The following is a 25,914-nucleotide window of genomic DNA, read 5'->3' on the forward strand; positions in this document are numbered from 1 at the left end:
AGCTGCAGGTGAAAATTGTGGATTTGGTTTTGTTGCCAATTTATGTCAAGTCATCAAAGTTCTAGTCAGAAGAAGCTTCCAAATTTACAACCTATGCAAAGAACGAATTACTTCTGCACTCTGTTCCTTGCTCTTGATCATTGTCCCTATAATCTTTATTTTTACCTCCTCCTTTTTCCATGAAATCTCTGATGGTTTGAATCAGAAGCTGTAACAGCAGAGAAGCAGCAGAATGCTCTGCTTTGAAGTCTTGAAAAGCCCAAGACCCAGCGAAAGGGGCGCACAGAATTATTTCTGTATTTGAAATAATTTCCATTTGTGCTGAAATAAATATCATGATGGAGGCATATTCTGTTTATAAATACATATTCTTTGTTCTCTGGTTATAAAACTTGTATTTTGTCCTAGTGGACAATCTCTACCATAGCTGGCAATTACAAAAAGCACAGCGTAATTGGAAAATGTTGTTTCCTTGTGTTTTTAATGCCTTGTAATTTCTGTTTCCTTCCTCCATATCTCATTGCCTCTAAGTCTTCCAAGGTCTCTACCGATAGCTGCAGATATTCCTTTGTCAATGATAAGATAGTTTGCTAATATATCTCCTTTCCTTCAAATAACCCAGCTCTGCTATAGCATGGCATTTTGGATGCCCAGGATACTTGGAAGCAGGGCCGTAGCCAGAAAAAAAAATTCGGGAAGGGTTTTGAAAATTTGGGGGGGGGGGTTGAACCCCTAGCACACACCTCTCCCCGCTACAAACCTGTCAATATCTGCTTGAAATAGTGCCTGGAGGGACTCTTAATGTTTTGCGTCTCATAGACTTAGCATGGGGATTTGGTTAACCAGTTAAAATTCATGAGTAAACCAGGTTTTTTTTTATAACCTGAAAAATTTCGGGGGGGGGGGGGGGTTGAACCCCTAAAACCACCCCCTCGCTACAGGCCTGCTTGGAAGTATAGTTTTCCAAGAACTCTACCTATTTTTCTCAGAGTTTGTACCACTTGGGATGTAGCCATAGAAACATTTGTTTGAATGCAAAAAAGTGAGAAGGAAAGATTGCAACAGTGGCAATAGCAGCCATGTCAAAGTGAGGGAGGAGTTTTGTTCAAACTTGGATTTAAGGTGAGCATTATGACTTCCTAAGGTTTATATTCTCACACATACAAACTAGTAACTTCCATTTTTCTTCTTCTCACTTCCTGACATTGTAAGAATTTTGGTACATTTTGATGAGGGTTTTTTAAAACTTTTTTTGGGGGGGGAAATGTGTTTTTTTTGGGGGGGGTGTGTGTGTGGATGTAATGTGTTTTGTTTTGTTTTGTTTTTTGAGCAGAAAAATCATTTTGCAAACAAATCAGTGCTTCTTTCTGTTTTTAAAAATTAAAACCTAAGAGGTTTTTTATATTCACAAGTTTTCTTTTGCAATAACCCCCTCCCAAAGTATGGGAAGCTTGCAAGTTAGCTGATCATTTCCTTGAAGCAATATCTAAACGTATGGTATTTAAACAGCCTTTCTTGATGAAGAGAAGAAAATGTACATGTGTTCTTTGCATCAGTAATTCTAATGACCTCATCACGCTCACTTATAAATGCATCCTGGGATGCTTTCATCTTGTCTTCTGGATGGAGCCCCATGCCAGCCATTACGTGACATTGTGTGACTTTGGACAGAGGTCCCACCCACAACTGGATTGAAAGTTTCGCTGGAGGCTTCCCTCACAACACATGAGGCATCCCGTGTTGTGCTGGCTCCAACATGGATCCTCTATGGAAGGCTGATACTTTCATGGTGTGGTGGGGAAAGCGTTGCTGGAGGAAGCTGTGCGTGCAGTGACAGATTTGTCCCACTGCCACTCTCTTTTCCTCTTGAAACCAGGAGAAGTGGGACGCTTCATCTGGCCTTAGTGATGAGGCCCATAGTCAAGAGAATATGAACTCTAGCAATATCACCATTTTCAATGATATTTCTATATATGGCAGTGCTATAGCAAGAGAATGTTTTATGCCAGAGGGAGAATCCTTAAAAAAACAAACCTGTTTTCATCAGCATTGTGATCTCAGTCAGTTTGTTTTCACTCACAGCATGATAGCAAGAACCACTCTATTTTATTTGGTAACCCCCCCCCCCCCCCCAATGTAGATCTGCTGCTTCTGTGCAGTGATAATGCTCCTCTCAGAGCAGCTCTGGGGAAATATACCTGGTGGTAACGTTTAACAAGAGGTTCCTATCTTATCAGTCCCTGCTTATAATGTGAACTGTAGAATTAGATTTGTTTTGCCACATTTCTGTTTGTATAGGCACAGTGGATATTTATCTCAGAACTGTACAATTATGCAGAACAGATAAAAATGTGGTTCAGATAAAAATTGTCAATTATTTTGAAGTTCTGATCTGGTAAATCTAGATATGTGTCCCTTTATTCTTTGATTGACATACCAAGCTCTGAAGATTTCCAAAGGTCCTGTGAACCTTTGCCAAAAGCAACTTCCTTAGGTAACTTACCGTATTTGCTGCCACAAAAGCACCATCATTTTGGGCTATTCCAGGCACACAGCCAAGTTAACCTTTAGAGCAGGTCTTGTCAAAGTACCTAAAGTGGTCTCTGCCAAGTCACAGCCATCTGTCCTGTGCCATTTCCAATCCAGTTGTGTCTTGCTGATCCCAGGAGAGCATTTTCATTTTCTGTTTTTCTGTGCCTTGTTGCCAGCTGCTCTGCAACAAGACTGTTTTCACAAGTGGTCTGCTTCTTATTATCTCGGCACACAGATTAATCTCTGTGCACACACTGGCACATTTGGATGGTAAATGTATGAGATGTGGGTCCCCAAGAGAGTTTCTTAGTGTTAAACTTTATCTGAGGAAGGCACATGGCCTAGCCTCTTTGGGACCGTTATTGTGGGTTTGTAAAGGAAATACAGGACAAGTCAGGAGCCAGCCATCTCCTGAAGTGTTGCCCAAGACACCAATGTCACCCAAGCATTGCTTGCCTTTCATCCCAAAGCAGGAAGTATAGCTATGTTTGGTAGTCATGAGCACAGTTGCGAGCAGAAAATGCATAACTCAGTCTGTTGTCGAATGCTCTCATGGCTGGAATCACAGGGTTGTTGTGTGTGTTTTTTGGGCTGTATGGCCATGTTCCAGAAGTATTCTCTCCTGGGACAACTAAGAAAGAAAAGTTTATATATCTGTGGAAGGTCCAGGGTGGGAGAAAGACCTCTTGTCAGTTGGAGGCCAGTGTGAATGTTGTAACTCGGTCCTTCCAATCTACTGCATAATTCAAAAGACAGGTGAAATAAACCCATTAGGGAATTGTGGCCCCCAGATATTTTTAGGATTCCTCATCATTGACCATACTGGCTAGTCCTTATGGAGTTGAAGCCCAATAATGTCATGCTCCTCAACCTTCCTGTAAAACATTGATCAGGAACCATCAGTAGCATATGTTCGTTTGTTTTTCCTTTTTATCTTCCAATATTGCATTGATCACAGTATCCCGGTTGCCTGTTGTCACATTCCAATTTGCCTGAAAGCTCCTGTATTACACAGAGCTATGATGAGAAGGCTATTGATGGATCTTTGATTTATCATGTGTTTTCTGAACAGAGATGTTCTTCTCTTCAGAGGCAGATGTGAGTCCTGCAAGGGAGGCAAAACATTAAATCATGTTGTGTCTAACTATGAATTTAATGACCAGTCTGGGGCATTCTTAAAGGCATAGATTTAAATACTTTTCAGACATACATGACATGCTAAGATTATACATCTTGCCCCTCTTCTTTCAGTCCCATATCGTTTATGGGCTCACCTCTGTCCAAGTCTATTTATGCTTTCCATGCAGTTTTTGCAGGATGCTTTAAGTCTTTGTCTTACTTTGCCTTCAAAACAATGTTTGCTTCTTTTTTCCTTGATGCTTTCTGTTGCTGCTATTTAATATATCACTATGGATAAAGTGTCAATAAGCTCATAGTCTTGCTGAGTGAATTGCATTGGTGGCTGACATAAAATGTACACAGAAAAAAATCTGGTAGTGCTCTCAGGGAGAGTGAAGTGACTTCCTCGATTGGCAGATGCTGGGGGCAGTGCTGAGAGGGCAAATTCCACCAGCTGTTTTCCTGGGGTTCCTTGCTTTTTCTCCCTCTTGTAGGCCAAAGTTGTTTGTCCCACATTTAGTAAACTAAACTCCACCTAGTTATTATAGTCTTGATGTTGTGGAAGATACAACCAATTTCTAGTACCAAAGTCAACTCTGCTTCTTTAGTTGGAATTAGGAGAGGTAGCATAGCAGTCCCTGGCTACAAATGACCGACAGGTAGGATCTGTGTTTTGGCCAGAGACCTCTGTGACAGAGTGAGTGGGAGGAGTCCCTCCCATCTTAGCAGTGTCTATGTCAGTGGTTCTCAACCTGAGGTTCCCAGATGTTTTTGGCCTTCAACTCCCAGAAATCCTAATAGCTGGTAAACTGCCTGGGATTTCTAGGCCAAAACACCTCTGGGGATCCACAGGCTGAGAACCACTGGCCTATGTGATCCATACTAGGGCTGATCTGGCATACACCACATTGGTTTGGCCCATGATTTTTGGATCAGTGTAGATCTGCCCTACTACACAATTAAGTGTATTTAAAACACAAACTTGAAAAAAAAGTTCATATAAATAAGCAGACATTATTATGGGTTGTAATACTATATTAAAGAGAGAATTTAGTGAAAATGCAGCTAAAGGGGAAAGAAGGTGAATGGTTTGGTCAGCTATCCCTGAAAGCTCTTTAGAAATAAGGAGTATTAAATGTATTTTCAAAAGTCTAAATGGAACCCATCTTGAAGGGAGGTAATCATACAGACTGAATCCCAAAAGTGAAAAGGTGCTTGTAGGAATCAGTATTTTTTTCAGGGACTGGGATTACCACTTGTACTTGCAAATTCTTGGGGAAAATGTGTGGACTGTTTCGGCCAAACATTGTGATTCAGGCTACTGGCATCTGTAACTACTCCCAATTTTTATGTCCAACCCCACTTATGCCAAACCCATATGTCAACATTTGCAAAATGAAGTGTGAAATATTGCAAATAAAAGTATGGATTTTTCTCATGACATTTACTATTTACACTTGCAAATTGAACTGTTACAAAGCAGTTGGTTTCTCTGATCAGAAAATAATGACTGCATGTTTCTACGAGGTCAAGTAGTGCATGTATAGACTTTGGCATGAGTAGTAAAGATGTGTGATCTACACGATTCTATATTGTAAATAAACTTTCTGGAGCAGATGTTTGGATCAGGATTTATGTTGATTTTGAATACGATTTAACTAACTATTCCATGGCTGTATAAACCAGAAAAGGCTGTATTCAAGCAGACATGGCAATGTGGGGAACTCTGTTATGGCACTACCTGCTCTGATTAGCAATGTCAAGGGGGTGTTTTCAACCAAGGACTCCTGCAACATTCCAGATATTGTTAAACTGCTATTCCCATTACATTTTGTATTATAAATATGTGGAAGAACCAAGAACTTAAGCTTAGTCTTCATTCTTTCCTTATTTCTCTCCCTCTATAGACCTCCACCGAGGAGAGTCCTGCAAAGCATGTAGACACTCCAGTAAGTATAATCTAATCATCTTCTATTCCAGGGAAGTGCAAGTGGAACTTGGGAAACTTAATTTTTTTGGATTACAGTTCCTAGAATCACCCTTGCTGAATGGAGAATTTCTGGAATTGTTGTCCCAAAAGGTAACAGTTCCAAGCTCTGAGTATATACAAGAAGGGAAATGCTCCAAGGGACCTCTCCTGCCCTCAATTTTCTTCCTGTCCTCCTTTGCACTAGGAATGCATCTTAAGTATCCCTTATCTGGAAACCTGATTGCTCCGCAATCTAAAATTGTTAGGTGACTGAGATCATGATACTTTTGTTTCAGATGATTCAATTTATATACTTTATTTCATGCACAAAATAATTAAAAATATTGTGTATAAGATTGCTGTCAAGGCTATATCTATAAAGATTTATATGAAACACAAATTTTGTGTTTAGATTTGGGTTTTATTTCCAAGATCTCATCCTGTATATTCCAAAGCATCTCTAATTTTGATAGCTGGAAGTAAAATGACTGGCACTGTGTTCCTAGTAAGTGATACAGTTCAAAGTGATGTTTTCCACACAGTCACAATGACATGTCCCCTAATATAATAATAATAATAATAATAATAATTATTATTATTATTATTATTATTATTATTATTTTATTTCTTATCTGCCTCTCCTCAAGGCTCGAGGTAGGGTACAGAATAATTAAAACACATATACATAATTAAAGTACTACATATACACATATTAAAATGTATTTCTATAAAAGCTACATATTGAACCATATTTCTATAAACTACATATTAAGATACACAAAACAGAGATTAAATACAAGACACACATATAAAATTAACTCTTAAAGACTGGCTGGGTAGGCCTGCTGCAAGAGATAGGTCTTTACATAGTTTTTAAGTTCCTATAGCTGATCTAGCTGTCGGAGCTCTACAACAGTCTTGGGCTGGCTGATGAAAAGGTCCTTTGAGTGACACTTGCCAGTCAGGTTCTGGCTGTTTGAAGCAGACATCCCCCAGAGGATCTAAATGTGTAGGACGGATTGTATGGGAGAAGGCAATCCTTTAGGAAACCTGTAAACTCACTGCTGAAGTGCTTTCACAGATTCAAAGCATTTTCAGATGCTTAAACTGGGAGTGAAAAGCACTGTTTACAGATGAGTTGCTGATCGGTTTTGAAAAAATATATGACAATATCATACACTGTAAGTGATTCCATGTGTGGTTGGAGAAACTGCAGCTCGTATTTGGACCTTGTGTGGTAATGTCCTCAGAATCCTATATGCATTATCTTTCTTTCTTGCCCATTTCACAATAACAATAAATGAATAAATAATCAACAATATCCTTTCAAACAGGAGCTTGTTTGGGCCTGTGAACACTCTTTTAGTTAAGTATCAGGCCCCAAATGCTATTGCTAGGCAATTCTGAAAGGGACTGACTTTGGAAAAGGACTCTTAAATGTTTGAATGATTGAAATATTGCCAAACTTAGTTTAAAGCTACTTCCCATATAAAGTCAGGTTATATTTCATGCTCACATCCTTTTTAATGCCCGTACCTTTTTGACTGTCTATTGGACAGGTGTGTTTTGAAATGGCAGGGTTTCATAGTGATCGTGATGTGTGCTGCATGAGTCATACGTCATCCCTTGTGATGCACAACAGGCACCTGCCTGTATTCTGTTGATGGATGGATATTTCCTAGTCACAGTGCACATCAGTGAGGAAGCAGCTTGAACTTTCTTTATTTCCCTCTGCTTTTTTACTGAGAGCCACCTTGCATTTTGGGAAGCACTAATAGGAGGTACCCATAGACCTGAGCCCATGGGGTATCTCACTCCTCTGTCTGGAGCAAAAGCTGCTAGTACCGATGAATGGATGGACACCTGTGAAGAGACAGATTAGCATGACCACATATCCAAATCATGCAAGAAAAAAAGAAAGAAAGAATGTAAAGTGATGGTGATCTTTCATTCTGCAAAGTACAAACAAAAGCAGGGAAATGCAAAATTGAAAGTCATAAACAACTTTGGGAAATGTCAGAAAACAGCTTTTCTCCTTATCTCACACAGCACAAAAATGCAAAGGCTGTCAGTGTAGGAATGCTAAATTAAAGCTTCCAACTCTCCCAAACAAAATAATGTTCTACAGCAATGGGGAGGGGGGTTCTTCTGGAATTTCTGTGTGGTTTCTAAGAAACTTAAGGATTAGTTTGGAGTGAATTTCTGCAGCAGTACCACTTCACAGTCTGTGGACTTCTTGACTTTCTGTTCCAATAGATCAGGGGGTTAACAAGCATGTGGAGCCAGTCCGCCCAATAACTTATTTGCAGGCTACATCTATCAGAGCCCAAATATATCCATTTTCCTCTGCAGTTTTTCTCGAAATGGTGACCATATTGCCATTTTGAGAAGAACTGCAGTGGAGATTGAAGGTATTTGGGAGTAATGTGAGGTTTTGGAGTTCTGCAGGGGTGAAGTGTCTTGATGGGAGTTATGAGGCTTTAGTGACTAGATTATAAATAAAGAAAAAAGATGGAACAGCTCAAAGACAGACAGAGGCAGATGGACATAGAGGGGAGGAGAGAGTTCCATAAAGGATGGCAATACAATAAAATTGTCCCAATACTATTTGATCATAGTTACTGTTGATCAAAGAACATATTGAATGTAAGCAAGAGTAAACTACAATATAGGGCAATGCTAATAAACCTTAATTTGCAGAGGTAGACATTTGAATGAGTAACAAGTACCTTGTGTTGAGGTGTATGCTTATGTTTCTGTGTATCTGTATTGTGGAAGTGGTGATGATGTTACCCTGAATTTAGAAGACACTCCTACAGTGAACCCTTTATCTCCCTTAACTGACATGTGATATAATCAATAGACCAATGCTTGCTGTCAAAAGATGGTTGAAAACTGGAACTATGGGGTTTTTAGCAAGCTAACAACTCTACATAACTACATTCACAGGTGGTCTGTTTGCATATACTGTACCTTGTAATGTCTAAAGCAGATAATTATGGAAAATCACAGAGTGACAGTAGTGATTAGATGAATTCTGAGAAGTAATTTCTCCAATCAAAGAAGTAGCCATCACAATCTGTGGTTATCCTTCACGTGTAGGTTTCAGTTGAAACAGAAGAAAGTTGGATAAAGTCTAGAAATGAAACATCTGGATCAACTCTGAGACATGGACGTTTTGTGAGATTCTGAGAGTATCTGGAAGCCGAACTGTTTTTATTTGGTGAGGAATGCAAAATGCCTAATGTCCCAAGCCTAATGTCCTTGTACAACCACAAGGGTATGAAGAGGCTCTCTCTGGGAGAGGAGCCATCCTGGTCTGTCTGCCATAGGGGAGAGTTTTGTTATTTCCTTGGCTTGGGCCTCCTGCTACAGCAATCCAGTAAAGCTGCCCAGAACACTGGGCTAGATGAAATGTGGGTTCAGGCCAATCTTGTATTAGCTGTGTCCCTCGTTACACTGGGATGCGATTGGATCTATTTTCAGCCAGTTCCATCTAATCCCTTTTAGTTGTTTTGATACTGTGGGGACCTTTGGTCCCATTGCCTGATGATGGAGGAAAGGAGGTTGGCTCTAATTTATGAGAATGAGTTGCTCCCTCTTTGACAATTCAGTCCTAATTTTTAATAATCAGAACAGCTAAAGTCAAATCATGTGGATTTCAACAGAACAAGGCTCCTGTGTGCTTTGGAAAAACAAGTGTCTTCTGTTGCGGTATCCTTTTTTCCATTCCATTCATAGCCTGTAGACATCTATCCAGGCCCCACCCAAACGTTGAGTGGCTGTTCATTGCCATAGCACTCCTTCCTTGCTAATCAGAGATGTCTTTCAATAGACTGGTTGGAAATTAACATTTTCCCCTCTTTGATGAGCCATCAGCAGAATGTAGGGATTGATTTTTGAATCATATTTCTATCCAATTTTTTGACATGAGAACACAATGGCTTCTAAAACCTGTGTTGAGAAACTTTGGAAATTTTTAAAGAATTCCTCATGGAGAAAATCAGTAAGGATGGGACAGGCTTTCTTGAAATACAGCATCCCTAGTGCTTCCACTATTCCTTGGCAATGTGCAGTCGTAGTGGCTTGGATCCTTGAAATTGTGCTGGCAGAAGGAGATTGCCTTTTCCTACCCTGAAGGTCTGGCCACCATCCTAAAATATGGCATAGGAGACTGAGTAGGGATGGCGGGAATTGCTCAAAACCAAGCACAGATAACTTCCATATGCAAACAGGAAGAGTTTTATTTCAGGGTGAATGGGGTTAAAATTTCATTACTTTATTGCACTCTAAGGTAGCCAACAAACTTTACAAAATAAAATTCTTTGGATCTTTGGATCAGCTGAAGTTTCTGAGCAATCTTCAGAGGCAGCCCTGTATAGAGGGTGTTACAGTAATCCAGATAAGATGTAACTTAAGGAATGTACCACTGTGGCCAGATCTGGCTTCACAAGAAACAGGTGCATTTGGAGCACAAGTTTTAATTGTGCAAAGACCCTCCTAGCCACCAGAGATATCTGGGCCTCCAGGTTCAGCGCTGAGTCCAGGAGGACCCCAAACTGCAGGCATATGTATTCAGAGGCAGTTTGACCCCATCTAGCACAGGCTGAATCTCTATTCCCTGATCTGCCTTCCTGCTAATGAACTGTTATGTGTAGCATTCTCTGTCTTATCCCTGTTAGCCAGGTGCAACTGCAGCACTGGAAACAGGGAGCGAGGTGTCACCCAGGAGCTATTTATGGAACCACCAGTGAAGGAAGGGATGGGGAACTCATCCTACCTTCCCCTATTTATTGAGCAACTATTTCTGTCATCCTTAATTATAAGACATACAGGGCAATGGGAACCAGAGGCCAATAACCTCAGGAGGGTCACAAATTTTCCAGCTCAGATTAAAAAGTCCTTTCGGTGCATCTGATAGAATAATAAAGGCTATCTTTCGTATTAATTTCTTGATCTCAGCATTTAGCACAACTTAATCTGGATGGTGATTTCCCAACTTTATCTTTCTGGGAAAAGCTTCTAATGCTGATTCATTCAGCAAGGAATATTTTGTGTGTGCTAAGAAATGTAGACGATTCCAGGTCGTGTTGAAGGATGCATGATCTTAAGAGCACAGAACTGGCCAAGTCTGTGTGGGTCTTAATTGCAGCTTTGCGTAAAGTGATCATGGATTCAAAGCACACCTAATGCTCTCTTCACCTGCCAATGTTAGGAAGCTTGTCTTCTGTCGTACTGCTTTTCTTGTCTCAGAACCCCATGCAGTCAGAAAACCACTGAGACATGCTAACCTGGGGGGATGCTCATGATTGCAGATTTGTGCACTGTTAATTGTTAAAAGGAGAACAAAATTGAATAGCATCTTCCTACCTTCCTTTTCTATAAATCCAACTTCCAGGTTCGTATCCTGTAATAATCATCCTACTTTCTGGTTGTTTGCTGGAGCAAGGTGGGCCCTGGTTGCTTTGGCAGTAGCAAATTGTCACAGCTGCCCCTCTAGAATTAAAAGCAAGGTATGTATGAAATAAGGAGCCCCCAGTGGCACAGTGGGTTAAACCACTGAGCTGCTGAACTTGAGGTCAGCAGTTCGAATCCGGGGAGTGAGGTGAGCTCCCACTGTTAGCCCCAGCTTCTGCCAACCTAGCAATTGGCATGCAAATGTGAGTAGATCAATAGGTACCGCTCGAGAGGGAAGGTAACAGCGTTCCATGCAGTCATGCCGGCCACATGACCTTGGAGGTGTCTACGGACAACGCTGGCTCTTTGGCTTAGAAATGGAGATGAGCACCAACCCCCAGAGTTGGACACGACTAGACTTAATGTCAGGAGAAAACCTTTACCTTACTATGTATGAGATGAGAAAGAGGGAAAGTTATTCTCTGGGATCATTGGGATGCCAAACCTCACAGCAGTGATAATTTGTCATTCCCATCTTTCTGCTTGGGCCTGGTTTCTGGACAATCTGTCTTCTGAACTTTAGTTCGCCTGGAAGCTGTTATTCCTATCAGCTGATATCTGCCTGACTCTTTCTCGTGGTGTGTGTGTGTGGCGGGGGGGGGGGATTGTTTCAGGAAGGGGTGGGGCCCAATTTCCATTGGCAGTCACAACAACAGGAGAGCTGTTTGTGGTTAGCATGTTGCATCGAGAGTTAAGCCACGGGAGTCTGAACCAGCGGCATCAAAGAGTGTCCATCCCAAGCATGATGCCTACTGTGTGCCAGGCTTGTGCAGCCGTTTAATCAAACACTGTCCCTTCATTATTGTGGACTTACTTGGCTTGACACTTTGTGTAGGGAGTGTTGGGGAGAGGGATTGTTTTGGAGATTCCAGAAAGAATGGGCACCATGCCCTGGAAATGGATTAGCAAAACTGTTACTCTGCCCAAGGTAAGCCTTTGTTTAAGCTTGGATGCGGGTTTGTGGTTGGCAGGGGCAAAGGGACAGTAAGGAGTTGTAATTGGATTTTCTTATAGGAGGAAGCTGAGAATTTGTCCAACATTTCCAAAAGAGGGATTTGCATTGAGAGGTCTGAACTCTCTGGGAGGGACAGACTTTTTAGATCACACTACAGGACAGTGGAGAACTCATGGTAGCATGAAGGAGGATTGCCTTTCACATAGCACAAACCAATGTGTGTTGTTATTCAGAGCATTTAAAATCAGGTCCCAAAGCTAGTGCTATAGCACAAGTAATATATATTTAACATGCAGGCTCATACACATGTTAACACACACTCACTCACTGTGTTGCTAATTTCTCACCATGGGAGAGAGAATGTAAGCTTATATGTGCTAGTTTTGCCTTTAAAAGTGTCTTGTGTTTCTGTTTGTGGGACAGATTGTGTTTTGTGCTTTTGCATGCCCATGGGCATGTATTCATTGTGCATGGAAGAGAGTTATTTGTGTACTTGCAAGGAGGGTGCTACTGCCAACGTGTGAGTGTGTGTGTTCTGGCTTGGTTTAGGTAACTTGCTCTGCATTCAATTAAGAGAAGAGATGCTCCCAAAATTTTATTTGCTATTCCCTGGATCCTAGAATTCTAAACAGTTTTGCTGCTGTGTGCCTTCTAGTCATTTCCAACCTATGGCAACCTCTAAAAAACTTATCATAGGGGTTTCTTGGCAAGATTGTTCAGAAGGGGTTTGCCTTTGTCCTCCTTTGGAGCTGAAAGAACATTAGTTTGCTGAGTGGTGATTTGAACCTGGTCTCCAGAATCATCATCGCAACACTCAAACCACTGGCTCTCACAGAATTCTGAATTACCTGGTCTTATTTCTGGTGTAAATCAGTGGCCTAAGGAATTGTCCAATGTTCTAAAAGTGTTTTTTTTAAAATCACTTTTGTACAGAGTTTATTTATTGGTCTTCCGTACCTACCCCATGTTACTGATGTGCATTGGAGCAAACCACAAAAAGCAATCTTTCATGTGATCTGGGATGATCAAGACAATGTGTAGTATTTGGCCAACAAACAGGAATGTGCGTGTGCCTCAATAAAATACTGTAAAAACTGTTGATGCTTTAACAGTTCCAAACTGCCCAGAGAAGAGTGAGCAATTTGTTAGGCTTCCATTTCAGTTTGGAAGTAAACCATTTTGCATCTCTGGAGACTGCCAGTGGGATGCAATTTGCTTTGGAAGCTGTACCATTCTGAAAATTGTTGTGATGCTTCCCAGAGGGGAAACATGTTCACAAGGCTATGTGTACCACAAAAATATGTACATTTAACAGTCCATCACATCTCTCTTTCAACTGTAAAAAACAGGCATACAAAATACATGAAGTAGAAAATGCCATTTAAAAATATACACAGACTTTTTAAATGTGGAAGTGTAGACATTTAACAGTATGCCGTGGGGCACAAGGTAGAACAAGAGATAGTTGGAAATTCAGCAGGAATACAAGGATTTACATGTTCCTGTATGTGCCAGTCACTGCCAACTTTCAGTTCAGGATAGGGAAATGTATGGATAAGATGAAGAAACTAGAATCTATTCATGTCTTGAATTCATTGTCACCACTGAAACCAACATCTTGGAGGAGTGGGATGCAAAAGCAGAATGAAATCAGGCAACAATATAGTAATGAACAGATGAAACACACTTACATTAAGAGTTGCTTGCTATTTTAAACCTTTTTAAAAATATCTCCCACATCCTGGATTTTAGTATTTGAAGCAGAGTCCTGTGTGGAATTGCTGTTCGCTTATTGTAAATGGTCCTCAGCAGCAATTTCTGCTTTGATTCTTTTGCTCATGAATCCATCTGGATAGAAGGGTGGGGATATATTTACATTTTGCATATTTACATCTCAAATTTTTGACATTTAGGGTAGTCGCCAGCATGTAGAAAGAGTCCATTAATTAGCTGATATTGCTTTAAAATAAATTGCTCTGGGATTGTTATACTGGCAATGCTGAAATTTACATTATTAGAAGTTATGTGTGGTTATGGATGAATTTGAACATTGCTGTGACCAGTGACAGTATTGTCAGATCATTTTTCAACCTGTTAGATTTTATGGCACTGATGTATATTAAACATGTACAGGCAGTCCTCGAGTTACAAACATCTGACTTCCAAATAACAACTCCTTTGAGAGTTATCATGGGGTAAAGGTGTCACCACTCAAGCATTCTTACCAATTCTTGTTTCCACAACAAGCCAATTGTTTAAAAATCCTATTATCATGGGGACAGAAAGTGAGGTGAAATCCTCTGAACAGGAGCGTAGACAGGAAAGCAAACACCACAGAGGTATTAGTCCTTCCCAATGCTATCCAAAGCTGAAATACATATACCGTGTTTCCCGGAAATAAGACATCTCCTGAAAATAAGACCTAGTGTGTCTTTGGGAGCAAAAATTAATATAAAACACTGTCTTATTTTCGGGGAAACATGGTATATGTTTGGCTGGAGTTACACTTAACATATCTATCTGTTCTCATTTACATACTAATTCAACTTAAGAACAAACCTACAGAACCCATCTTGTTCGTAACTTGGGAATTGCTTATATGTGATTCTCAGTCTCTTCTACACCTCGTGATGTTGATGTTAGTGTGGATTCTAAAACCAAGGACATCCTACTTCTCAGCCTTTTGACAGGGCCATGGGACATTTGTGGTGCTGAGACAGTTGCTGTGCTAAGATACATCTTGAAAAATCTGTGGCATAGTAAGATAGCTCATCTCATACAGCTGATCTTACCCCCCCCCCCCCGACACACATATTTTTCCTACCTTTAGAGGATAACAGAAGATCTGTCTTATCAAAGTGAATTGATATGATCAAGCCCAATGGAGTGAATACTAGCAATTTGCTTTGTATGGAAAGGGAATCCCTGTTGTGAATTATGTAACAGAACACCAACTCATAGGGTCAAACACCATCACTTTTTTATAAGCATCTTCTGCTTTCCCCTCTGTTTTCCTTGTACCCTCTGACTTTATAATGATGAATTTTCCTGAAACAGTTCATTTGTGTGAGCTATCCTTGCTGCAGTGCAAATAATTACAAAAGGTGTTTCAAAAAGATGAACTCAGTTCGAAATTGCTATATATCTGCAACCATGAACTGCCCATGAATGAAACCATTATCACTTGAAAGGGTGGGGCATAGAGTTTCAATTGACTCCTGCCAGATGCCTCTCCCAGAGCACAAACAGCCCCTAACCTCAGCCATTCACCAGATGTGGACCTCACAGCATAAAGCCTAATAAGATATTCTCAATTTTCAGAATTATATTATCAAAAATGGTTAGTAAAATTTGATAACTGGGATCACTCAGTAAACCAATTGCAACTTTTTTGTGTATTTATAATATGTTGCCATTGTGAAATATACTGCTTTGAAATTGAGTCCATCATTTTGAAACATGCTGTAGTCTGCTTTTGCTCTTGAATGTTCAAATAAATGTTCTGTAGATCTGCTGTTGCTAGCAATGAGATTTTCTAGAATCGTTTTTTTCATGTGAATGGGCAGCTGCCTGTACAAGAGTACATGTCTTGTGGGTGTGACTATGGGACTGTCATGGACTTCCAGTTTTGCGACGGTGCCATTTAATGGCAGTGAATGGAGCAGAGCAACCTGTGTGCTTGTGTGGGTGTGAAGAGACCCAGACCAATATCTTGCCAGCTGGCCTCCCTTGGCTGCTGTTATCATGACTTGCTTTCAAGAAACTCTCAACACAGCCTTAAATTACTTTTTCCTCCCATATGGCTTTTGTTCTGCCCAGCTTGATAAATAGTCTCATAATGATCCTTGTTAAGACCTAGAGTCCTTGTGTATTTGTACGCTTGGACTGCTAATTACCCAATTATCTCTGCTGTTGGGACTGAGGAATTCAAACACAGACGGTTCAGAGAAGACATTGCCTAGAGTTCTGTGTTTCTTTTTTGGTGTTTAAGGGGGAGAAAACAAAAATCCATGAAACCAAAATACACGTGCAGGTAACAAATTAGTCTGCACAGACACAACTTTGTCAGTTCCTTCTGCAAGTCCTAACCCCTCCCCCCCCCCCACACCACCACCAGAATAACTAGTGGCTGGCTGCCATGTTCTGGGGGCTGTAGCCCAAAATGATAACTTTCCAAAGCTCTGCATTTTTCACTCATGAAGGGGCAGAAAGAAATAGGATCTTCACATGTTTGCACCTGAATCCTGATTTTTCCCCACTGTAAATAAAGAAGCACTTGAGTGAGTGAAATTCTATGCTGAGAAATGATCAGGGAGTTAAAGCATTCCTTTGTAGAGGAGATTTTGTTCCTATCATGTTGCTGCTGTACAATGAAATAATGAAGTAACAGACATAACGGTTTTGTTTCCTTTTATTAGGTGTTTGCAAGATCTCCCAGAATTATTCAGGCACGACGTAAACCTTCAAGGTAAGTGACTGTCACCATTTCAACCAACTATTTAACTGAGAGTCTATCTGATGAAACACCTTTATTCTGAGGGATTTGAAGAATATCCTCTATTGTTTCTATTGATATTTCCTCCATGTTGGAATTTGATAGTGCATGCTCACAGTGCTTAAGACCCCCTTATCCATGGGATTGATCCACAGTCTCATTTACCATCAAAAATATACCACTACAAGTGTTTCTGGGCCTCTCAAGATCCTCTATATGGTCTGCTTCCAGCCCAAGTAACAGTCTCATGTATTCGTAAGAAATCTTGTAACTTATCCCCCATGGATAAGGGGATAATGCCATATCTATATTCAAAAATAGATATGCTTTCTGTTACAAGAATAGAAATTTCCACATAGTTATTCCATATGCCCAGTTTTTGGTGGTGGTATGTCTTTGCAGGTCAACTCTGACCCATGATGACCCTATCATGTGATTTTCTTCATAGGGTTTATTGCCTCCCACTAAGGCCAAGAATGTGACTTTCACACAGTCGTCCAACAGCTTCCTGAGAGCAATATCATCTTGCTCTTGATTATTCTGTATAATCACACAATGTGCTTTAATTACATTTCTCACAAAACAACAGCAATTTACAAGACATTCATAAGCTCACTTGTAGCACTCTGTGGACATACTCTCGACTTGACAGCACAAACAGACCAAAGTAATATCCAAGGTTTGATCACATAGACAGACCCTCCGTATCATGTCCCAGCCATTGTCTGTTCAATTGTTTATCTTCAATTCAGGAGCTTGAGCCTAAATCAGACCATGGAGGACACTTGTGAACTAGATTTGGTTTATGTCACTGAGCGGATCATTGCTGTCAACTTTGCAAGTTTGTCAGAAGAACAGACCTTCTGCAGCAACCTGAAGGAGGTGGCACAAATGCTTAAATCCAAGCATGGAGACAGTTACTTGGTAAGATATTTGCAAGACTGAAGTTCAGGGTCTGGAATAATTTCACAGAAAAAACTGTGTTCTATTTATGTGGCATACTGTCATAAATTAATCACTTGTATGAATGCTCACACCATATCAAAGAGGTGCAATCTTTGTTGTGATTTGCCTGATGTATGAAACCTTTTCATGGTTTGTGACCCATATCTTCTTTATTATTTATCAGCTTTTTAAATGTAGTGGTGAATTTGTCTCATGGCACCTCTACATCCGTTCATCATGCTCATTTTGTTCTCTGCTGTGTTTCATCTGATGATAAAGCTGCCAGGTTCAAGATCCACAAATCTATTTCAGCAAATTGTGTTCAAGAACAAATCAAAAGAGCAAAATCTCAGCAAATGGCCTAAGATCATATGGAGACAACAAATCCATGATTTGTTTATTAATATAAAAGTTAAAAACACATTTTTGAAATTCTAGGAAGAACAAACACATCACATACACATCATACCATCTTTCTTTGATTCTAAGACATCATCAGTTGTGAGATTCACACTAATTTCAGTACAATGTATGTATATACGTAAAAAGCACTCATGATTCTAAGATGCACCCCATTTTTGGAGATTTTTATATGGGGGAAAAATTGTTAGAATTGAAGAAATACAGTACATATCCCCTCGGTAAAGGTTTCCCTCTGACATTAAGTCTAATCGTGTCCGACTCTGGGGGTTGGTGCTCATCTCAATTTCTAAGCTGAAGATACCTCCAAAGTCATGTGGCTGGCATGACTGCATGGATCACCTTTACCTTCCCGCCAAAGCGGTACCTATTGATCTACTCACGTTTGCATGCTTTCAAACTGCTAGGTTGGTAGAAGCTGGGGCTAACAGCGGGAACTCACCCCACTCCCTGGATTTGAACCATCAACCTTTTGGTCAGCAGGTTCAGCAGCTCAGTGGTTTAACCTGCTGTGCCACTGGGGCTCCATATCCCCTACACACAAAAATATATGGACTTGTGTGTACTCACTCACCTACATGACAGAACCATATTTTTATATGCTGCTCTATGACTGTTTTCTACTCCTTTATTGTCCAAGCTACTATCCACCATGCACAAAAACGCTATTCTAATTACATTTTCTTTTCCCCTTAGCTTTTTAACCTGTCTGAGCGAAGACATGATATCAGCAAACTCCACTCCAAGGTAAGATGGAATTGTTTACAGTGAAACAATGATTCTTACTACAAAGTCATTGAAAGACAAAAAAGTATGGTTCTCTTTATTTCATTGAACATGCTTGACATTTATGCTGAACGGAGACATCATCATTAGGGAGCATGGAGACTCTGAGGGCCCTTCCACACAGCCCTATATCCCAGAATATCAAGCCAGAAAATCCCACAATATCTGCTTTGAACTGGGTTATCTGAATCCACACTCAGATAATGTGGGATTTTTCTGCCTTGATATTCTGAGATATAGGGCTGTGTGGAAGGGCCCTGACATTGTCCTTTTCAGGGGCTCAAAAAGTTACTTTTTTTACTAGACTTCTAGAACTTTCTAACTTGGTCACTGCTGACTAAAAATTCTGGACATCGTAGTTAAAAAAAAACTTTTTCAAACACTATTCTGTACCCAACTTCCTCTTCTGTATCCTTTCAAGTTCTCTAAAGATATTTGTTAATGTGCTTAATATCTTCTAGGATATTGTGAACATTAAGGCAGGTTCTGGGAAAATGCTCAAAAAAATGACTCAGAAAAAATTGCACTTTTCCCAAACATGGAAAAATTACTTTTTTGATTACAACTCCCAGAGTGTCCCCAATCAGCATGGAAATATTGTCTGGGAGATTCTGGACAAAAATAACTTTTGCAAGCTCTGGTTTTTGAACAAAAAACCAAATGGACCAAGTTGCCCAGGAAATCAGTGATGAGGAATATCTTTTTGATAGAGTAGGGCTTTAGCCCTGAAAATAGGCAAAGTATCTGTTAAAACCTAGTATGAAGAACTAGGCTCCATTAATTTAGATTGGGTTTATAAGTCTGTATCTAAAAAATGGAGAAGCTGGGCATTTGAACCCAGCACTCTGAATCTTTAAAAGGAAATAGCATCTGTCCATCAACTCTGCTTCTCTTCCGCAATGCATTTGTTTTTGGCTCTCGACTCAGTGCCCAGAGGGGTCTGTCTAAGCTGCTTCTTTTTTCTTTTTGGATTCCCCTTCAACATACATCTCCATAAGCCCTTTGTATACTTTGTATATATGCTTTCTTTCTCTCTCTTTTCCCCTCTGTTTGCTTTGTCCACTAATCCCACCATGCTGCTGCTGTTTTTGGCAACCAGAGAGGCTGTTCATTGACCCAGAGCCAGGCACATGGCTGAAATATTTACCCTGCCTCCCTGCCTTTACATTCTGGAAGAACAGCAAGAGTCTTAGTTTTGCCACCCCATTTTTCAAGCAAATGTGGCAGAAGCTTGGGAATGTTGGTTTGGCAAAGGGTGGTGATGGAAGGAGGGACAGAAGACAAACATCCCAAAGCTTTTTTGGTGGTGGTGGGTGAGGATGGAGTAAGGAAGTTGTTTGTCTTCTGTGAGCAAAGAAAGCTGCTTTGCTGGCATTGAGTGCAGCTGTAACAAGTCAAAATAAAACAGGAAGGTGGGACCAAGGGGTTCCGAATTATGAACATAATGTGCCTATTGTGGCGCTCTCCCTGTGAATGATTTAAAGACGTGTGAACTTTTGCAATAGAGCTCCTCGGATTTTGCTGGGGTTAGCCAGTTGTCATCACCTCTGTGTCTTCTTTCCACATTTTTCTTTTGGCGAGGACACTATTTGTAGCAATTTTTAATCAGTCCTAGAACTCACCCATTTTTTTTAAAAAAACAAAAAACCTAGAGTGTGTTTGCCAGGTTGGTCCTATACTTTGAGGAACAACCCTAAGATATCTTAGAATTATAGTGTTATAGTCCAAAAGAATCTTTCCACTGATGCCAAGAAACATTAAGAATTTTTTTAAGGCGAACATAACGTTTTTGTTCTGATATACTTGGAATTAGAAATAAACCCATTTGAATGTGTGAATAAAATGTTGCTGGTGCAAGAAATTGCCAGAAAATGAGATTAACAGAAATGTTGACATGTTGCTTATGTTTTAAAAAATCAAGAATTATAGCCATAGTTACTGCAGTTTCTCTTTTTATAGGTTAGATGTAAGTAATGTGTAAGTTACGGCAGTTTCTAGATACACTTGCCTCATTTAAAGGAGCCCACACAATACTTAGCAAGCTGTAGCAACCTGTTCAGGAGTTTCTCTTTACTATTGCATATGGAGTGAGGGGGGTCCTTTCATTTATCTATTCATCCATCCTTATACTGCTCGTCTATAGCACCTCCACAAATCAGAGGTCTTTTAACAGTGCAAAATAGAATAAAATAGAGAGTGAGGGCAGTTATTGAGGGTCTGAGAGAAACCTTGCAGCTATGTTTCTTAAATTTCCAGATTTCATAAAAATCCAGGTTCAAAGTTCCTATGAGGAACAGAGACTGGAAGCCTTTGATTATGCCTAATCATGCATATCTATCATGCAGTTGCAATTCATCACACATGCAACTGTCACTCAGTAACACCCTCAGCAGAATGACCGCAATGAAATCGCTCTCTTCGCTCCCATTCCAAACAGATATGTATGATGGTTTTAAGATATGTGAAGGTCTAGGCTGTTCAGACATGGGATTATTCAGGGTACCTTATTTGAAGAAGAAAGAGAAGATACTTCCATCTCTTTCCCTGTCCTGAGACCTCTTGATGCCAGAGAGAGAAGATCCAAATGACGTTCTTGCTAGTGTGATAAACTATAAGAGTACACTAAATGCCTGAGACTGTGATGTTCTTGTAGGTTATGCCTAAAGCATCACTCCTCACTTTGCTTAATTGGAGAGGCCAACTTTGCTGAGATGCTTATCAGGATAGATTCAGAAAGCAATGTCCTCTAAACCAGGGGTGTGGAACTTTTTGATCTCCAAAATGACTGCTGCTCCCATCAGCCCCCCCCCCCCCCCCACATTAGACAATTGCAAGAAACTGTGGTTGCTGTAGGACCAAAGGTCTGCACTTCTGTTTAATCTTCCTAAACATTTCTCTTTTTCTTCTTCCTTTTCTTGTCCCCCAGGTGCTGGATTTTGGCTGGCCTGACTTGCACACCCCTGCTCTGGAGAAGATATGCAGCATCTGTAAAGCCATGGATACTTGGCTCAATGCCGATCCACATAATGTGGTGGTTCTTCATAATAAGGTGAGTGAGGAAGGAAGGGGTTTCCATGAGTTGTGGGAGAAGGTTTTTTGTTGAGTTTTTAGCTTTGAGCATTACAATAACAAATTAAATTCTTGAATTTTCATTCTGATGTTGGAAAGGATTCGGCTCTTTCAAAGGCACTGGACAAAGGCATGTGCTGTGAGGGAGAGCTGTTTGCAGTCAGAGCTGCCTTGGCTTCATGCTTGTGGAATTCATGTTCATGCTAAATTTCTGGTCATTCATTATGTATGTATTCTTTATTTTTCATGCTTCATTTGCCATGAGTGTAAAGATATCATAGGCTGGAGAAGGGCATATGGACCAAGTGGATGTACACATGGTGTGTCCATGTGGTCCTTTTTTGAGTGCCCTGTGTCCACGTGACTCAGGAATTTTACACTCAGCTGAATGTTTAGCCCTTGGTGTTCTTCCAACTATCTTCTTTGCAGATGATGCTGAAAACAATAGGAAATGTAACATTATTTTGTTCCACTTTTTAAATTTAATAAACTTGAGTGACTTATAACGAAAATGTTTTCCTCATCTGATTACTATGTCTTGTGCTCCCTTGTGACTGTGAGTGATATTGTGATGGCACTGAAAAGCTTAAATCATGTTGTTAGTCCTGAATAGAGCAAACCACCATTTAACAGCTAACTGTATAGGTCTACTCTAATTATAACTAACGAAGAGGAGGTTAGCCATAGTATTATTCTCTGGTATTGTTTCATGCTTTCAATTGATTTGTGCATATTTCTGTGTTGCTCTTGTTTTGTCAGTTAATGTTAATACCATTAATGTTCAAAGTTTATGTTCTGGGACAATGGCTCTCCAGCTATGTGATGTGGTAGAGTGGTTACACCCCCCTTCGCATGTGTCAGGAACAGGTACCGTATTCATGCCATATTGTTACTGTTTTCATATAGCTTCCTGGAAACTTGTCATAGGCTGGTGACTACTGGATCAAGGACAAGCACTAATCTGCAAACCACACACTTTGAGTAGTGCTTCTCAAGGGAACATATATATCACATTTTTCAAGCATTTTCAGATTTGGGATCCATTGTGGTATAGTGGTTTGAGTGTTGCCCTAGGAGTCAGGGAAATGAGAACATGGATTCCTGCTCACCTATGGAAACCCCCATTTAGCATGACACACACTCTTAGCTTTCGATGAAGGCAGTGACAAACATCCTCAAAGGATAACTGGCAAAAAAAACCCTCTGTGATAAGTCAGAATTGACCTGGAGACATATAACAACCATAATATTTTCACTCCACTAAGAATCTTGGTGACTGTAACATGGAGAGCTGACAGTAGGGGATAGATTATAGCCAATATAGCCTAATTCTTATGTTATAATTCTTCACATGTTCATGATACCATGATTCCTAAAGATGAGAGAAGCCTGGAGAGCAGTTAAACAATGTTATTCTCAGTGCCTTTACATATCTTGTTAACATTGTGACCTAATCTTTCTCTTGTCTCCGCTGGAGGGGTTGCATTGTACAATGATTCAATAGTTATTGTGTTAATGAAGCTGCTGCTTGTTGAGATACATTTTTCCCTTCTCAGGTTGCTGTTATGTTCCTGATGTTACACTCATGAGGCAACATGATTGCTATATTTAGACATTTTGTTCTTTCCATTGCTTCTGCACGAGGGAGGAGAGTTGTTGTTCATATTTGTTGAGTTGGTTCTTGTGCATTTGTTTGACATATTAACCTTCAATCTAAAATAAAGGCAGTGAGGAAAAGGAGGCCATGCTTTTCTCTCCTGTGTTGGTTTTGTGAATCACAAAATGTAATAGGAGTCGAGGGGGTCAGTCTTCACAGCCCTTTGTGAATCATGGATTGGAGAGGATTGGATACGTCCTTCTCATCTGCATTCAGCAATGGTTGAAGAAAAGGGAGCATGTCTCCCTATTACAGTATTGAGGTTTCCCCACTCAGTTTAAAAGGCATACAAACATGGTATATGTTAGAAAGCTCTGAAGTTGCCATTAAGTGAATTATTTTCTGCTGTTAGGAATATGGCTCATTTTGGTTGTGATATCTAAATGAAAATTCTGTAAGGAGTGGTTTTATTATTATGGATCGGCACCTCCAGCATGCTGGTGATGTCAACTTAGTGATAGTCTATTTATTTATACTGTAGTTGTCTATTAGGTCCAAAGTAGAGACAAAATCTTGTGTATATTCCAACAGAAGAATCCAATACACTCAACTGAATTTACTTAAGTGGTAAATAACATTTCCCATTCACTTCAGTGATAAAGTGATGGCTAATGCTTACTTTAGTTGAGCCTAACACTGAATTTAATCTTTCATTTATTAGGCAGGATATCAAGTCAGAGTCAAATTTGCTTTGTTGTGTCTTCCCCCAGGCTTAATGAAGAAAATTGGAATTTATTTGCCATATTGGTTTTATTGTGTTGTTTATTTATGTACCGTGTCTCCATTTTGTGTCCTCGTGTAGTTTATGTCAAATCTTTTACAGCCAGCTTTTATGGCCAGATGACTCTACAGTCAGCTACTTAGTGTACGATAGAAATAACAATAGGTTTCAAAGACAATGAAGCTATAATACTAAAATTTAAGAAAAACATATAGCCAACAACAATCTTAATAGACCCAACATAGTAAGAGTGTCAAAATGCAAGAATTACATCTAAATGGGTTTTATAAACTTAACAACCAAATAAAATCCTATTTAATCATAATTTCATCCAGTTCAGGCTTCAGGCCCATAGATTTTCCCTGAGGCATTATTGAATTTGCATTGTCAAATGCCACATCTGATGAATCTGCGTAAGTAATTGCATAGTGTTGCAGTATGGTTGGTGTCTACGTGGCTGGTTTTATTCCATGTTCTGTTGAACACGGATGAATATTTCAGTTGTGTTTTCTTCCACATTCCAGTTGAGTTTTCATCTCATAGACCAGGGTGGGACGTTGTCATTCTCCAGACTTTGTTGCAAAAGTCGCTAAGAATGAGCCCTAAATTTTTAGATAATCTGTGGCATTGTCACCTGAAATGTTGTAAACTATGAACAAAAGCCTGCAAATATGTGTAGCTCTGTAGTTCTCCATCGCCTGCCATTTGTCAAAGCCCCAGGAAGGAGCCTATGCTGCTGCTTACTAAGAAAGAGAGGAAGCAGGGAGGCCATTCAGGCCAATCCTGCTCAGTTGCAGAGTGCGGGAAACGAAACTCTATTCTCAGATGATGGGTCCCCCCTCCCCCCAAGAAACCCAAAAACCTGGGTGGATTTTTCCATGGAACAGTATAACTAATCTCTGAATAGAATAGTGAAATGAGAGAATATAGTCTTTCCCAGAAGAACCTAAAAGAAGCACCAGCCCTTCTACTTTCCTTGCTGCCACTCCACTTCTGACCTTTTTGAATTCCTGGGCAGGAAAATGCTGTTGGTGAGCTGCAACCTGGGGCTATGCTGGTGTTTTCCTTTCTCTGTGGAATGACACTTGTTTTATCCATGGGCTTCTTAAAAATTCAAGATTTTAACCCCAAAACCTACACTTACATGAGATCAACTTAATTTCTGGCATTGCTATGGAAAGACAACTAGAACTGAAATTATTCTGACAAATATGCTTCTTTTCCTCATTAGGGCACATTTCCATTCCAGCCAATGTAACACACTGAGGAGGGGGAAAAATCCCATGCCATAATTTGGTCACATAATCCTGAGAAACAGAATTGAAATTTTCTGATTGCCAGTGGGTAGGATATTGGCATTCTCATGGGATGAACCAATACAAGAAAGTGCCCATAAAGCCTTCTTAATTAAACTTAATCCTAATCACAATTCTAACCCTTCTGCTTTGAAATTCCAGTTGAATCAGGAAATATTTCATAATTCAATCAATGCATTTTTTATCCTAGTGTATGAGTATTAATGCTAAGATCTTCCTTCCTTATTTATGTAGACATTTGTAAATTTTACTGAGTTCTTGTCAAAAACAAGACCTACAAAATTCTCAGTCACCTGCACAGATCAGATTCAATGACTACAACTTCTCCCAGTCAGTCTGGATATATACCTACCTGTCATGGAGTTGCCAAAGATTAAGAACCTGAAAGGAAAAAAGAAATGGGGGCAACAACCCTAAATTCAATTTCCTAGCCATAGTTGAATACGCAGTTTCAAAACCAAGACTTTTAGGAG

The 25,914-nt window shown here is 40.0% G+C and overlaps 1 protein-coding gene across 14 annotated transcripts in view; it reads left to right on the forward strand.

Annotated features, from left to right (window-relative positions):
* Positions 1–25,914, forward strand: part of tns1 (tensin 1) — a 432,533-nt gene that overhangs the window by 290,755 nt on the left and 115,864 nt on the right. For all 14 annotated transcript variants that reach the window (XM_008110407.3, XM_008110418.3, XM_008110425.3 and 11 more), the window contains 5 exons: positions 5,559–5,600; positions 16,451–16,500; positions 17,280–17,451; positions 18,589–18,639; positions 21,605–21,727. In XM_008110407.3, the coding sequence (XP_008108614.2) occupies positions 5,559–5,600; positions 16,451–16,500; positions 17,280–17,451; positions 18,589–18,639; positions 21,605–21,727 (438 nt within the window). The remainder of the gene's footprint in view (positions 1–5,558; positions 5,601–16,450; positions 16,501–17,279; positions 17,452–18,588; positions 18,640–21,604; positions 21,728–25,914) is intronic.

Source organism: Anolis carolinensis, chromosome 1 (assembly GCF_035594765.1).
Source record: "Anolis carolinensis isolate JA03-04 chromosome 1, rAnoCar3.1.pri, whole genome shotgun sequence".
Lineage (NCBI taxonomy): Eukaryota > Metazoa > Chordata > Lepidosauria > Squamata > Dactyloidae > Anolis > Anolis carolinensis.